Below are 15,739 nucleotides of genomic sequence, written 5' to 3'. Positions count from 1 at the left end.
AGTTCTGCCAAGTTAGCTTTTATGAAGGTGTTTTTATTTGAAATGTAGAAAACTATTATTTTAGTGGTGTTGCTTTCAAAGTAATCTTTTTAATAAATTCAGTGCTCCAATTTGCAAGTTAGTTCATTAAGGGTTAGAAGGAGTGTACTGCACTCACCTGACTGAGAAGCAGTCTATCATTGCTCAGTGAGTTATTCAGGTGTTCTTGGCTTTTCATTATATGGTCAGAATACCATAAGGTTCTTGATCCTTGATTCTTTGAATATAAGTTTGATACTGGTAAATTTCAAAACTTCCTTAGTATTTATTTGACTCAATGCATTCAAATCAGTTATTTCAGTGTTGCTGGTTGTAATCACAATTTCACAATCCTTGCATATTTTTTTCCTTTCAGAGAAAAAGTCATTCAGATGATGTGCCTCTTCGTAGTTGCAGGAAGTCCAGCGGAAAGAAGCAATGTGATAATTCTGAAGAACTCCCAGAGTTAGGTGAAACCATTGATACTAATAATTCTGACACCAGAGCTTCTACTGATAAGACTGATGAAAGTGATGGTAATGCTGTGAGTAGAAATGGAAGTAGTTACTTTATACAGTATTATGTAAAATAGTCAGTAATATTATTGTGTTTGTAAGTGGCATGGAACTGAGTATTCAGATATTTACATCTTTGCACCAGTCAGGTTGGCATTCAAATAAAAAGCTAAAGAAGAATGCTTGTCTGACCTGATTACCTGGTCTCTATAGGTGATAATTTTGCTTTGTTGGATAGGGATGTCCTCAACTGGAAGCAAAAGAATATTAGGTTCTGCCACAATGAATTTTGTGTAATCAGGCTGTATTTGGCAGAAATATATGGGCCCTCTATATATGTCAGTTGTAGGGGACAAGAGTAAGACCTTTACATCCCATGTGAGGAATGTAGGGAGTGGTCTATTGTAGCGATGAAGAAATTCCTCAGTTATAAGAAATGGAAAGCGGTTAGGTTGCAAAGGCAACTGATTAAAGCAGGCCACAAGCTGGTTACTTCCCCCTTCGAGCTTCCTGATCTATTCCTTCTTTCTCTCCCAACCCACCTCCTTACCTTCCTCTCCTTTTTCTCCATTAGCTCTGCTTGCTGTTTAACCTACTATAGCTCTGTCTTTTGTTTCCCTTTTGGTTCAGGGAAAGCAAGTGGATTAGTTACAACAGGATGTTAATCAGATTTTAGAGTCAAGGATTTATTCAATTTTGGGTTGGGTAAAGGTGTGAGGTCCCTCCATGGTGTGCACTATTTTGAGTTTTATTGTAGATGGCTAGTTGTATTCCTCAATCACATGAGAATCAGTTCGGTAAACGCACCACTTATTACCTTCCCCGTCATCAGGTTCTATTGGTACTGATATAGATTTAGAGTTATGACCAAGTAATATAGGAGATAATGTTTTGTCTGCTATGAGTTGTGATACTCAGTATTTTTCAGTCCATTGTTGAGCTCATTCCTTATGTTTCTGCCTTGTTTGTTTTTTTCCTCCTCAGTTTCCTTCCTGCTTATTTCCTCTTTCTTCTTGTAATCTTCATCCACCCTTTGTCTCTCCTGTTTGTATCAGTGTTAGTGGCCCTTCCTTTTCCTCCACCACAAATGTGTCTTATGCAGCACCTGCTGCCTCCTCAGCATTCTTGCTGTTCTTCCTCAGCTTCATCATCTTCCTCATTGTCGTCATCTTCCTCCTCCACCTTGTCCCAGGACACTTTTCCCCAGCACAGGAGGAAAAAGAACTGGAAGTCAAAGGCCTCACTAAAGAAGTCCAGGAGGACTTCTGCTTGCTCTTGCTCATGGCAGGAGAGCATAGGTGCCAGATTGCTGCAGTGTGATTGTTGTAGGCTGCCTCAAGCAGGGCATTCACCATTGCGCATGCCCTCTTGGATGAGAGGATTGCGCCTCGCCATCTTACCATGAAAAAGTTCTCTTGAATACTGTTGATGTCTGTAGACTTCCAAGAAAGGGCATTTAAAAAAAAGTTTGTGTAAATATATGAAGTGTAGTAATTGGAATGAGGCCATAGAAAGAATTGATTAAATATTATATTCTTAGAATTTTAATCATATTTTTATTAGTTTGCATGAGCTATTAATATCTTTGGAAATACAGTAGCCTTTAACTGAAAATTCACTGTCTAAAATGGCTTGGTTTCCTCAGAGGGAAAAAAATCCAGGGAACCTAACTAAGAACAACAAAAAATCTAAATGCAACAGAAAATCCTACAAGGACCATCAGCAAGAAAACTGTGATACAGATTCAAGTAAAAGCCATCAACAAGAAAACTCTAAAAAATCTAAAGTGCTTACTGCAAATTTAGATACGGATTCCAGCAGTGGGAGATCAACTCCTGCAAAGTCAGGTGACTCTGTTGAAGTTGCAGTGAAAATAAATGTAAGTGCAGTCTGCTTAAGATTATTTACTGAAAGCTTGATATTAAACTGTATATTCCATGTAGGGGCTTATGCTTACAGTGTGCTTTAAGAAGGCCAGTATAGTTAGTATAGTACAGTGGGCTTCTATTGCAGCATCCCATTGGACTTGGCTGTATTTCCACCTTTTCCACTATACTGTCCAACTTCTTGAGCTTTGTCTTTCTGCCATTTCCTCTCATTTAAAAATAGATTCTTTGGGCCATATGTGTGCAAGTCATTAAGTTACTTAATGATAATGCAGAGTACTTTTGTAAATCTTTGGTATAATCTAGTTTCAAGAACCAGAGGTTCTTTGTAAATACTTTTATTCTTTTTTTATAAAATTTTTTTATGTTATTTACTGCAAAGTACTCTTTGTAGAATAGTTCCAAGCATTGAGGCTCCATTCCAGTAAAAATGAATTTTTTTTGTAGCACATGTTATACCACAGATATAATGACCCCCAGAATAGACTGTTCTAGTTTTATCTCTTATTACTTATAAAGTGATTTTTTGCAGATTATTATCACTTAAAAGTCAATCAAATTAGAATATGTAATGTACCCTTTGTCAGCCTGCTTTATTTTTTGTTGCTTACTGTATATAGAGCTTGCAGTATACTGTTGACCAGAAGATTATGAGTGACAGCTCAGCCTGTTTGGGTTTTGAATCATAATGAGTGTTGGTTTTTATGTCCCCTTGGAATATAGGAATTGCTCACTGAATTTCAGTTTTACACAGTATTTTGTGAACAATCACTATGCATACAGTAAACCCCTGTATTCGGGGCCTCATTATTCGCGGATTTCTCTGTGGAACATATCTACCCATTATTCGCAGAAAATTCGCCCATTCGAAGTATTTTTCACTGAAAAATATTCACTAATTACTGTATTTTCATATAATTATCATGACTAAATGCACTTTTTGTTATAAAACCATTAAAATACTCAGGTATAAGCATTTTTAGAGGGCTTTTTTTGTGTTTAAACTCTCAAAATAGGAGTTCTGTGTGTTTTTAGAAGGGGTTTTAAGTATTCGCGGATTTTAGCTATTCGCAGGGGTTGCGGTACGCATCCCCCGCGAATACAGGGGGTTTACTGTACTTCACAGAAAACAGCAAATATAAAGGCAAATGTTACTTTCTGAAGAAATGTTGTAGGGAGAAAAATGGCAGGTATTTTTGATGATTCACTCCATGGGTTAAGAACTAATAACAGAAATACTGGTCATGTATTATAGCAGTGTTAAATGAATGCCAAAACAGGCTTAAAAAGCTTTTGTAAACCCTTAGACTGTTGTATAGATAACATCAACAATGAAAGGGTACTGATGAGGCTGCCATTCCAACTTAATATCCAATAAACTTGTTTAGTTACCCCATCTTGTGTACTCTGAAGTATTACTGTTGATATGAGTTAGAAAAATTGAGCATCTTGTGATAGTTCTCAAAATTTATTGGAAATAATGAACCATGATTTGTTTTGGTAAAAACTTGTCTCAAAATACTTAACGTTGAATTAATACATGCTTACAGCTTTATGCTTGTTAGGTTAGTTGATGCCTTGTTTTTGAGGGGGTTTTAGGCTTAAAATATTGTATTGCAATACACTCCTGAACACCTGAACTAACCCTGGTCACTGACCAGCCCGAACTACATCCCCATAATTTCTTTACCGACTAAGTGAGTAATTAACTGTCAGCGTTACCAATGCTACAGGAAAAATCTTGTCGAATGAGCCACCTGAGGTACCGTTGGCAATGCTGCTCCAAATACCAGCCAACAGAGGCCGAGATCCCCAATTGCTTTTTGTTCGCCGTGCTGCTTGGATGTTTCCTGCATCAGGCAAACTTTTTGGTCTTTAGCCCGACCCCCATATAAATATTTTTGGTTTTTTGATAACGAATTGGACCATATTTTCGGCCTTTCTCCTGGATTGTACTATTTCGTCTGGTTTTGGATCTTCTCTCCTGTCTTGGACTTTGGCTTGAATTTTGGACTTGGAAATGAATAAATTAGACAGGAAGACGCCTTCATCAGATAGCGCCGCCGCTTCCACTTCTGCTACAGCTGTTACGACTGAGCTTTCTACTGCTGGGGATACTGCGGCTCATCTGTCATGCACAGCCTGCAAGCGTAGGATGAGTACCCTCAAGCATAACAAATATTCTCTTTGCATAGCATGTAGAAAGGTTCAATGTAATGTTACTCTAAGATGTGGCAAATGTAGGTCATGGTTGGTAGAGCAAATGGAAGATTATGTAAAGCATAGTAAATCTTTAGCTTCCAAGAGTAAGCATAGGTCAGAACCAGCAGTAGAGGCACAGGTTTTTGATAAGGAAGCTAAAGAATCTGAATTATTCAGAAAATTAGATGATAAATTATCAGCTAGTATGTCTAGCTTATTTTCCAGCTTCATTACAAAATTAACTGAAATGAAGGATCAGAATAGTAGTTCTAGAGAAAAGAATCTAATTGTTCTCTTTCAGCTCCCCTGCCTGTTCCAGAACCAGCCATAACAGGTGCCGGGGTTCATGGAGAACTGCAAACCTCGAAGGTAGGATCTGCCGGGCCCCCTGGCACAGAGCAGGCAGTGTTAGCAGCAGATTACCCCCTTCCCTCTAAAAGCATAAGTTCAAAGGTGAATTTAGAATTAGGCATGACTCAGACAAGCAGGGATAGTGCTTTAGGAAGCAGTCAGGAAGAGAAGTTGAAGGTGCAGTCTTCTTCGGGTTCAAGTGTGGTTAAGGTTTTGGCATCTTCGTTAGATCCAACGGCTGGTTTTTTTCTGGCGGCAGGCTCCCTGCAGCAAAAGGTTGCTAGATCCATGGAGGATGGTTCAGATTTGGTTGCTAGTTTGTTGGGTTCGGAAATTCTGGAGAATACCCCTTCTTCTTCGAAGGTTCCTTTTCCTTCAGGGGACAAACTTCTTTCGCCTTGCAGTGATGGTAATTCTGTTGATCAGGTTCTAAATATTGCAGAATATAATGCTGATTTGTTGGGTCTCTCTAAGGGTTACGGGTCATTAGTTAGACAATGTTTCAATCTTGGGTTTTTTAATATCTATGATCATGTCTTGAAGAACCTTCCTGAATTTGCAAATGATGTCTTTCAAGATTATCAGGGGGGAACAGAATCAGTCTGTTTTCTTTTTAAAATCTATGGCCTCTTCTGTGACTTAAGAGTTTCACTCGCCCCCATTGCTTCCAAACCTTCTTCCATTGCTCTTTCTTAACCTTCTTTTTTGAGCCACTCTTCGGGGAACTCTTTGGGTTCTTTGGTTGCTCATCCAGTTTTGATGCCTTTAACGGACTTGTCTTCTGTGCCATCTTCGGCGAATCCCGTAGTTTCTCAGGCTTCCAATTTAGTTGCTGCAGCAGTTGGCGGTGCGCCTGCCCCAGCGTTCAGTGTTTCGGTACCTGTAGTTTCTGCAATCGCTCCGTTAGCTAGGATGGCTGGTAATTTGTCTTCCTCTGTTACCTTGGGTTCGGTACCTCATAACTTCCCCTTCGAAACTCCTTTGAGTTCCGGTCCAGTAGGTACGTTCTCCACCTGTCCAACGTCGTCATCAGGGGCTCCGGTGGTTACTCCGACTGTGGCTTCTTCCTTTTTCTCTCCTTCAGTTTCTTCTTTCTCAACTTTTCCTGCAGGTTTCTCTGTTCCTCCGGCTAAGGCGGGCAATGTAGGTTCGCGGTTGATTCCAGGTCATCAAGGACCTTTTCCTCCTCCTTCCTTATCCAACGGATCTTCTTCCGGATTCCCATTCTCATGCGGCTCTGATGCATCTAGGTTTGCGTGGTTCAGGCGTTGCAGCCTCTTCGCTCTCAGGAGTGGGCGTTGTCCGTCCATGTTTGGCCGGCCCAGGTGTTGTGTCATCGTCGTTGGAGGATGCAGGGTTTGCGCAACCTATTTTGGTTGCCTCCAGTATGTTCGCAACTGATTCTTCAGGTGTCTGTCTCGCGCACCCAGGTGTATCGTGTTCCGGATTGTCGAGTTTGGCGTTTACTAGGGGTCAGCCTGTCTCTTCCTGTTCCGGCTCGGTCGGACCAGTCTGATAAGGATTGTTCATGTGAAGAAGAGGATCCGGTACCGGAGGTTAGTTTTCCTTTAGCCAATGAGACTGAGTACATGCGGTTGGTGGACTTCATCCATACTCTTTATCCTTAGTCCAAGGCTCCGGAGGAGCCTACACAGCCGAATCAAGCAATGTTTGAGTCGCTATATACAACAAAACCAGTAGTTGGTCCTTCATCAAAGAATCTAGTCTGGTTTGGCCGTGTCGAGCAGGCATTGAGGGAGGCAGACGATAGATTAGTGGCTTTGATAGGGTCGGTTAGGCAGGATTCAACCCTGCTTCCTATTCAGAAGGGGTTTTATAGGGTTGCAGGTAACCCTTCTGTGGGTGTCAGGGTTCCTGTCAACGAATCGGTGGAGGCTCTTCTATCTTGGATTCCGTCTTCGAATCGCCTGGTTTCTGTTACTGCTAGAGAGGCTTGTATCTTAGAGGACAGTTTCCACAGCCAGTCGGAGGCCTTATCCCACTCTATGTGGATGTTATCAGGATTGATGGGGTTCCTTAAGCAGGATGGGTATACTCCTTCGGATCCGACCTTATTTGATAACCTCATCACTTCGGTGTCGATGTGTTTGGCTTACCAGGCGAACATTTCCGCAGGCTGTACGACATTCTTTGGGAAGAAGAGCCGGGATTTCTTTTTGAATCATCTCCCTCCCCATTATCCAGATATCCACAAGAGGGTTCTGTTGAGGGCTCCCTTTGCGCTCAGCAACAGTCTGTTTAGGGAGGAAGATGCTTCTGCCATGGTGAACTTTGTTTCTTCAACATTGGCAGTTGAGTTGTAGCAGGCCATGATTCAAGTAGCAGCTCAGAGTGCCAGAATGTCATCGCCGGCTAAGCATCCGCATTCCAAGTCTCTGGTAAGATCACCAAAGAAGGTCTGCTTTTCCCCCAAAAGTCCTGCTTCTTCCTCGAATCTGAAACTTTCTGCTTACAAGAAGGGTTTTCGAAAATAGGAAACATTCCCTTCGCCTGCACCTGGAGGAGGTTGCCTTGCTCCTTTCTGGAACATCTGGAAGGAGTGGGGCGCAGAGAGTTGGGTAGTGGAGGTGTTAAGGAAAGGGTACAGAGTCCCTTTTCACTCGTCCTCCTCTATCTGGCTCACCGGTTCATCTTCCCAGTTATTCCCCATCCTCCATTAGGGAAATAGCTTTAGCAGCAGAAATCCAAGCCCTTTTAGAGAAGGGAGCATTAGAGCCCGCTCCCCCTTCTCCGGGGTTTTACAGCCGGATCTTTGTGACCCCAAAAGCGGGAGGATCTTGGAGACCCATTATAGATCTCTCGGGTCTCAATCGGGTGGTTGTCTCGACGAAGTGTCATATGGAAACTTCGCAGTCGGTGCTGCGGTCAGTTCGGAGAGGCGATTGGATAATTTCAGTGAACCTCAAGGATGCATATCTCCAGGTTCCGATTCATCAGGAATCTCGGAAGTTCCTTTGTTTCTTGGGTCCAACTGGAACATTCCAGTTCAAAGTCATCTGCTTTGGTCTGGCACAGCACTGCAGGTATTCACGAGGGTAATGTTTCCTGTTTCAGGCACAACATATCATTGGGGTTTCCAGATGAGGAGATATCTTGACGATTGGTTGGTTCAGGCTTCGTCGGTAGACGAGGTGCTGCAGGCAAGGGATTTCTTACTGAACCTCTGTCAAGAGTTAGGAATTCGGATCACTTTAGACAAGAGCTCACTAATGCCAGCACAAGTAAAGACATTTGGGGATGACGATTCAGACGCGTGTTTTGAGGGCTCTCCCGACACAGGAGTGAGTTCTGGCAATTCTAAGCCAGCTGGAGGTGTTCCTGTCAGACAGAGCTCAACCTGTGAGCCTGTGGAAAATCTTACTGGGCTGAATGTCTTCCCTCTCGCTTCTAGTTCCAGGGTCTCGTCTCCGGATGCGTTCTCTGCAGGTGTGTCTCAGGAATCACTGGGACTTTCGGGAAGAGAACGTGTTCATAGTCTGGGACGATTCTTGCCTGAAGGATCTTCGGTGGTGGTCAGAACATCATCTGACCACCAGCGTAAGATTGGGTTCCCCTCTTCCAGACATTCATCTGTACACAGATGCCCCAGATTGGGGTTGGGGTGCAACCCTGGAGGAATCTCAGGCTCAGGGCCTTTGGAGAGATCTGGATTGGGAGGAGTCCATAAACTGCAAAAAGTTAAGAGCAGTAGAGGAGGCTCTTAAGTTGCTTCTCAGAGCAGGTAAGCAACAAAACAGTAGCGCTGTCTTGCGACAGCGTTACTGCGGTGTCATATCTGAAGAATGAGGGGGGAACGAGGTTGCAGGCATTATACGGCATAGCACAGAGAGTTCTTCGTTGGTGCGAGGACCGCAGAGTTTCTCTCATTCCCCAATTCGTGTTAGGGAAACAATGTATTGGCGGATGCTCTGAGTCGTTTGCAGGAAGTTCTTGGGGGAGAATGGACTCTAGTTCAGGAGGAGGTGCAACTTCTGTTGAAGAGATGGCCAGCGACGATAGACCTCTTCGCCACCAGGTTGAATTTTCATCTCCCAGTCTACTTCTCCCCAGTAGCAGACCCCATGTCCTGCAGGACAGATGCAGTGCTACACTCCTGGGACAACATGCAAGTGTATGCATTCCCTCCATTCGGGATGATCCAAGAAGTGCTGGAAAAGCTCAGAAACTAAGACAACATGCAGATGACTTTGGTATGCCCCTTCTGGCCCCAAAGACCTTGGTTTCCGGACCTTCTGGACTTATTGATGGAAGTCCCAGTATTCCTCCCAGAGGGGAAAGATCTTCTCAGACAGCCGCATTTCCATTACTTCCATCGGAACCTCCGCATGCTGAAGCTAGCTGCGTGGAGACTGTCCAGCGAGCGGCCTGTCATTCACGATTCTCTAAGGCAGTGGCTCAACAACTGTATTTCTGTCTGAGAAGTTCAACTAGAAAACTGTACCAGGCCAGGTGGGCGATGTACCGTAGTTGGTGCTGGAAACGGGCATAGTATTTCACATCTGTCAACGACGAAGGTAGCAGACTTCCTCCTGTTCCTGAAGAAGGAAAAGATATTATCCTATTGTACGATTGCTGGTTATAGGTCAATACTCAGTAGCACATTCCGATTTCATCTCCCAGAGCTTTCAACCAGCAGAATTTTACATGGTCTTCTTAGGTCTTCAAGAATAGAACGTCCAATTCTTCTGCTTCAGATCCCCTCTTGGGATTTAGCGGCTGTGTTAGGTTTCTTAAGATCTGCAGCATTCAAACCCTTAGTCACTGTCCCTAAGGCAATTAACTAAAAAGGTAGTATTTTTAGTTGCGCTGGCTGCAGCAAAAAAGAATTGGAGAAATTCTGGTGGTGTTGAGGATGGTATCCTTTTCGGGGAAAGATATTTTTCTTTCCTACCTACTGGAATTCGTTGCGAAATCCGAATCAGAAACAAATCCTCTTCCCAAAGCGTTTAAGGTCGCGTCCTTGGAAGACTTCATAGGAGGCGACCTTCTGAAATCGTGCTATGTCCAGTTAAGGCTCTGAAAGTTTATTTGTCTCGTACAGAAAAACTGTTGCCTCACCCGAGAACATTATTCGTTTCCCCATATTATCCATCACGTTCTATTTCTAAGAATGCGATTAGTATCTTTCTACAAGAGGTTATTCAGCAAGCATCGAAGGGTTCTTCATCGCTTTCAGGGCCTTCGAGTTCCTTTTCGCATCCAAGGGCGCATAGTATTAGGGGAGTGGTGACGTCTTCGGCCTTCCTTAGGAATTTTTCAGTGTCGGCGATCTTAGAGGCAGCCACTTGGAAGTCGGCGTCGGTTTTCACGACTTTCTACCTCAGAGTCAGTTTTCTTCAGAGAAGGGTTACTTACTGTATCCCTTTGTGGTGACCAACTTGATTTTATAATTACGTAGTAATGTCAGGGGTAGGGGGGACTTTAGGTAATGATTGTAGCCTAAGGAACTTAGGATTCTCTGTTGGTCGGGATTTGTAGTGAGAGTATTAAGTTTGACATTAGTACTGTGAAGTTGGCAGATCCAGTGGACAGGTTTGGTTTCTTCAACCTCTTCTGCACAGACATCGGCGGCAACGGGCGGTGAAGAACCTCAAAGATGCTGCACACTCAACTTCTCCTCCATACATGAGGGGCTACAATAGCCACATGGGAGGTTCATCGTACTCCTCCATACATGAGAGGCTGTGAATAGCCATGTGGGAGGTTCATCATTCTCCGCTATACATGGAAGGCTCTGATTAGCCACATGCGGGGTTTGTCTTTCTCCCCTCCATTCATGGGAGGGTTTGAATACCACATGGGAGGTAGCTTGACTCAGACAGTACCTAGACATGAGACTGACGTCGGGGGTACCCTCTCTACAGGCATCCTCACCTGCTGAGTGGGATAACCAGGTGAGGATACATTCATTTATACAGAGTAGGCGAATAATGAGTTACCTGATTTCCCTGTTGGCAGGTCGGGCTGAATTAGATTGATCCCACCTCCTTTAAAAGTTTGTTAATCGGGCTAATTCAGGTGTTGAGGGAGTGTATTGCAATATGAAGTTTTCATAATAAAACTAATATTGTAATACTTACCTGAACACTTGAATGATTCCCACCCTCCTCCCCACTTCAATTTGAATAGTGAATAACTCATTTGGTGGTGTCGGCCTCTGTTGGCCGGTATTTGCAGCAGCGTTGCCAAGTTGCCAACGGTACCCCAGGTAACTCATTTGACAAGATTTTTCTTGTAGCGTTGGTAATGCTGACAGTTAATACCCACTTAGTGGGTAAAAAAATTATGGGGATGTAGTTCGGGCTGGTCAGTGACCAGTGCTAATTCAGGTGTTCAGGTAAGTATTACAATATTAGTTTTATTATGAAAACTTCATATTTTGATGCCACATACAGTATGGAATTTTCATCACAGAACAGATATACAGTTGACCCCACTAGATCGCGGTTCAGCATTCGCAGATTTTTTCACGGAGCAATATTCACTAATTACTGTATTTTCATTTTATTTTTGTGACTAAATAAATTTTTTATGATAAAATTATTTACTATAGTACAACCACTTTAGGAAGAGACTTTGCCACTGTGACAGAGAGAGTGCGGTGTTGCCTCTTCTTCAATGTCTTTTTAATCCTACATCTGTCAAGAGAAGCCGATTACCTTTGGGAATACCTAATCTCGTCTTAAATTGACCTTGTAAATCCTGTATTAACCTTCTGACTTCAAGCTCTCATTGTTTGCGCCTGTTATCAAGCACGTGTACTATAATAGAAAGTTCTGAATGAAGTTTTGTTGTCCCACTTAAATTTTAGATAAAAAAAATTTCAGTAAATGAAAATGATAGATGCAAGAAATTTGGAAACCTAGATGCGCTTTCATTTTCAGTTTTGTTTGTTTGGATGCTGTACTGAGCAATGTTCTTGAGTTATGTAATCTACTATAGTTTTGTTATTACTGTTCCTTCGCTGTTATTGAAGTCATATAATTGTGATACAGTTTGAAGCTTTTGAATTGTTTTCTTTCGTGCATGCCGTAATCCGTCTTTACCTCCTTGCAGTATCAAGGTTGAATTTTCACTGTACAGCTATAAAATAGCTCATAATAAACATTCTTTACATATTGTTACACCCACTATATTATATATATATATATATATATATATATATATATATATATATATATATATATATATATATATATATATATATATATATATATATATATATATATATATATATATATATATATATATATATATATATATATATATATATGGGTGTAACAATATTTAAAGAATGTTTATTAACATAAACACTGAGCCTCTATTTACAAATATGTCTCCCGATATGCTGGCAGCGTTAGGTGAGTTAGCACCGAAGCGGAAAAAGGTTTTTCAAAAATCAGCACGCTTAGTTTTTAAGATTAAGAGTTCATTTTTACTCCTTTTTGTCATTGCCTGAAGTTTAGTATGCAACCATCAGAAATGAAAAAAAATATCATTATCATATATATATATAAATATTGAAATATATGACAGCGCAAAAAAAATTTTTCATATATAATTTTATACAAATCGCGCTGTGAGCAAAACGGTTAAAGCTAACGGGTTATTTTGTTTTTCTTTGTATTGTACACTAAATTGCGATGATTTTGGGTATATAACAAACTGTAAAACGATCAAAAAGCAAACACAGAAAATATTATCACAAAATGATGCATGAATTAAATGTGCCATGGACGTAAAAAATATTTTCAAAAATTCACCATAAATCGAAATGTTGTGCTAGAGACTTCCCGTATGTTGAAAAATGAAGCTAATTGATTGAATATTACTAGACTGTAAGTGTTTTAGCTTACAATTGCAGTTTTCGACCATTTCGTCGAGTTAAACTTGACCGAAAGTAGAATTTTTCTATTTATCGTGATTTATATGAAAATATTTCAAAACTGATAAAAGCTACAACCATGAGTTATTTTCTGTTGTATTGTACATGAAATTGTACAAATTTTCATATATAAAACTTTATGTAACGACTAATATAAAATGGTGCAAATATTACGACAACGTGACAAAAGAATTTCTGAGATGTTCGGCGAGTTACCACGCAGAGCGTAAGGAAAATGTTTTTTTCAAAAATTCACCATAAATCGAAATATTGTGCTAGAGACTTCAATTTATTGCAAAATGAAGGTAAACGATTGAATATTACTAGAATGTAAGAGTTTTAGCTTACAATTGCGTTTTTTACCATTTCGGTCGAGTTAAAGTTGACCCGAAGGTTGAAATTTGGCAGTTATCGTGATTTATGTGAAAATATTTCAAAACTGATAAAAGCTACATCCGTGAGCTATTTTCTGTTGTATTCTACATGAAATTGCGCACATTTTCATATATAAAAGTTTATGTAACGACTAATGTAAAACGATGCAAACATTACGACAACGTGATGAAAGAATTTCTGAGATGTTCGGCCGAGTTACCATGCGCAGACGTAAGGAAAAATTTTTTTTTTTTTCAGAAATTCACCATAAATCGAAATATTGTGCTAAAGACTTCCAGTTTGTTGCATAATGAAGGTACATGATTGAATATTACTAGAATGTAAGGGTTTTAGCTTATAATTACGTTTTTTTACCATTTCGGTCGAGTTAAAGTTGACCGAAGGTTGAAATTTTGGCAGTTATCGTGATTTATATGAAAATATTTCCAAACTGATAAAAGCTACAACCATGAGTTATTTTCTGTTGTATTCTACATGAAATTGCGCACATTTCCATATATAAACTTTATGTAACGACTAATATAAAATGGTGCAAACATTACGATAACGTGAAAGAATTTCTGGCGTGGACGTAAGGAAAAAGTTTTCTCAAAAATTCACCATAAATCGAAATATTGTGCTAGAGACTTCCAATTGCTTGCAAAATGAAGGTAATTGATTGAATATTACTAGAATGTAAGAGTTTTAGCTTACAATTGCGTTTTTTTACCATTTCCATCGAGTCAAAGTTGACCGAAGGTTGAAATTTTGGCACTTATCGTGGTTTATATGAAAATATATCCAAACTGATAAAAGCTACAACCATGGGTTGTATTTTGCTGTATTTTACATGAAATTGCACATTTTCATATATAAAACTTTATGTAACGGATAATATAGAACAGTGCAAAAATTACGACAAAATGACGCAAAGAATTTCTGAAATTTTTGACCCGAGTGGTTTGTAAGAAAAATGTTTTTTCAAAAATTCACCATAAATAAAAATATTGTGCTAGAGACTTCCAATTTGTTGCAAAATGAAGGTACATGATTGAATATTACTAGAATGTAAGAGTTTTAGCTTACAATTGCGTTTTTCGACCATTTCGGTCGAGTCAAGATTGACCAAAGGTTGAAATTTTTTGTAGTCGTGTCACGGGTACGTCCACTTGGCACCCAACAGACAATTTTAGTCGACGTATGATACGTCCAGTAGGCGTTTAAGGGTTAAGAGCTAATTTATAGCTGTACAATAAAAATTTAACCTTGATACAGCAAGGGGGTAAAGACGGATTACGGCATGCACAAAAGAAAACAATTCAAAAGCTCCATACTATATCACAATTATTATATATATTATACAGTATTAGATTTACCTGTGATTTTAAAGTACTGTCATATAATACTCATCATTGCTGTGGCATTTCTGTTACATGTAGATTTTTAAAGATATTTCTGCCACTTTCTGTCGAGAAAATAGATTTATATTTCAATTTATTTGAATTTCAGTGTTTAATGGGATATCACACAACAAGGGAAAGGAATAAATATATTTACAATCGAAGTATGGGGAGACATTACTTATGAAGAATCCTCGTCAGAGGATGCTAAATCGATAACAAAAGAATCTATATATTTATCAATGCAAACATCTCTTGAAGCATCATCACTTTGTAGATCTTTGGAATGTCTCACAGCTTTAGCCCAGTTGTCAGAAGATATCGATTCAATTGCTTCTTTGACCAAAGGAAGCAGGTCTGATTTTTAAAAATTATTCTTTTTTGCCACGTGATTTCACCTATGCCCGTATCAGTTCTATTGCATTATACTGGCAGTGGTATGAAGGCAGCCTAACCACTTTGTGTCCACGATCTCTTGCCATTCTGTCAATCATGTAATCATTTTCTTTACATGAATGTGTTTGCAACTTTACTAATTCGATCAATTCACATTTATTTATATTATCTCCTAAATTGATGCCCTTTTTTATTAGCCAGTCTTTAATTTCATCATTTTTGGCAGACATTGCCAGAGGTTTATTAATTCGAACTGAATGATAAGAAGCGTTATCCAACACTATGATGGCAGATGGCCCTATATTGGGAAGAAGCTGGGTTTTAAACCATTTTTCAAACACTGCAGAATTCATCTGTTGGTGATAATCTCCATCATTTGTAGCTTCAAATATCGAATCTGCATGCGGAACAAATCCTTCTTGGGAGCCAGCATGCAAAATTATAAGTCGACTTCCTTTACCAGTGAGTGGTTTGACTCCTGTGGCTTTTACAGATTCTGAATCAATCCAACAAGAGCTGACGGTATAATTTTGATTCACCCAAGTTTCATCGACATAAATCACGGATGTATATCCATCCTCTCGAACTTTTTTCATTGTCTGTAGAAATTTTGTCCAAGCATTGACCACATCTGTTCGTTCCATGAGAAATTTTCTTCCATTCACCTTTCTGTATCCAAACCCAATTTGT

At 40.0% G+C, this 15,739-nt stretch overlaps 1 protein-coding gene across 7 annotated transcripts in view; it reads left to right on the top strand.

The window, feature by feature from the left end:
- The window catches only part of LOC136833386 (DNA (cytosine-5)-methyltransferase 3A-like), a 332,296-nt gene that overhangs the window by 173,045 nt on the left and 143,512 nt on the right, over positions 1–15,739 (top strand). For 5 of the 7 annotated variants that reach the window (XR_010851452.1, XM_067095457.1, XM_067095454.1 and 2 more), the window contains 2 exons: positions 395–562; positions 2,179–2,412. Coding sequence is in view for 6 of the 7 variants with exons in the window: in XM_067095457.1 (XP_066951558.1) it covers positions 395–562; positions 2,179–2,412 (402 nt within the window). In the remaining variant the exon portion in view is untranslated. The remainder of the gene's footprint in view (positions 1–394; positions 563–2,178; positions 2,413–15,739) is intronic. The other 2 variants (XM_067095458.1, XM_067095456.1) reach the window with 1 other exon arrangement.

This window comes from Macrobrachium rosenbergii, chromosome 51 (genome assembly GCF_040412425.1).
Source record: "Macrobrachium rosenbergii isolate ZJJX-2024 chromosome 51, ASM4041242v1, whole genome shotgun sequence".
NCBI lineage: Eukaryota > Metazoa > Arthropoda > Malacostraca > Decapoda > Palaemonidae > Macrobrachium > Macrobrachium rosenbergii.
The sequence above is the reverse complement of the archived record's forward strand: the minus strand, read 5'-3'. Positions and strand labels throughout refer to the sequence as shown.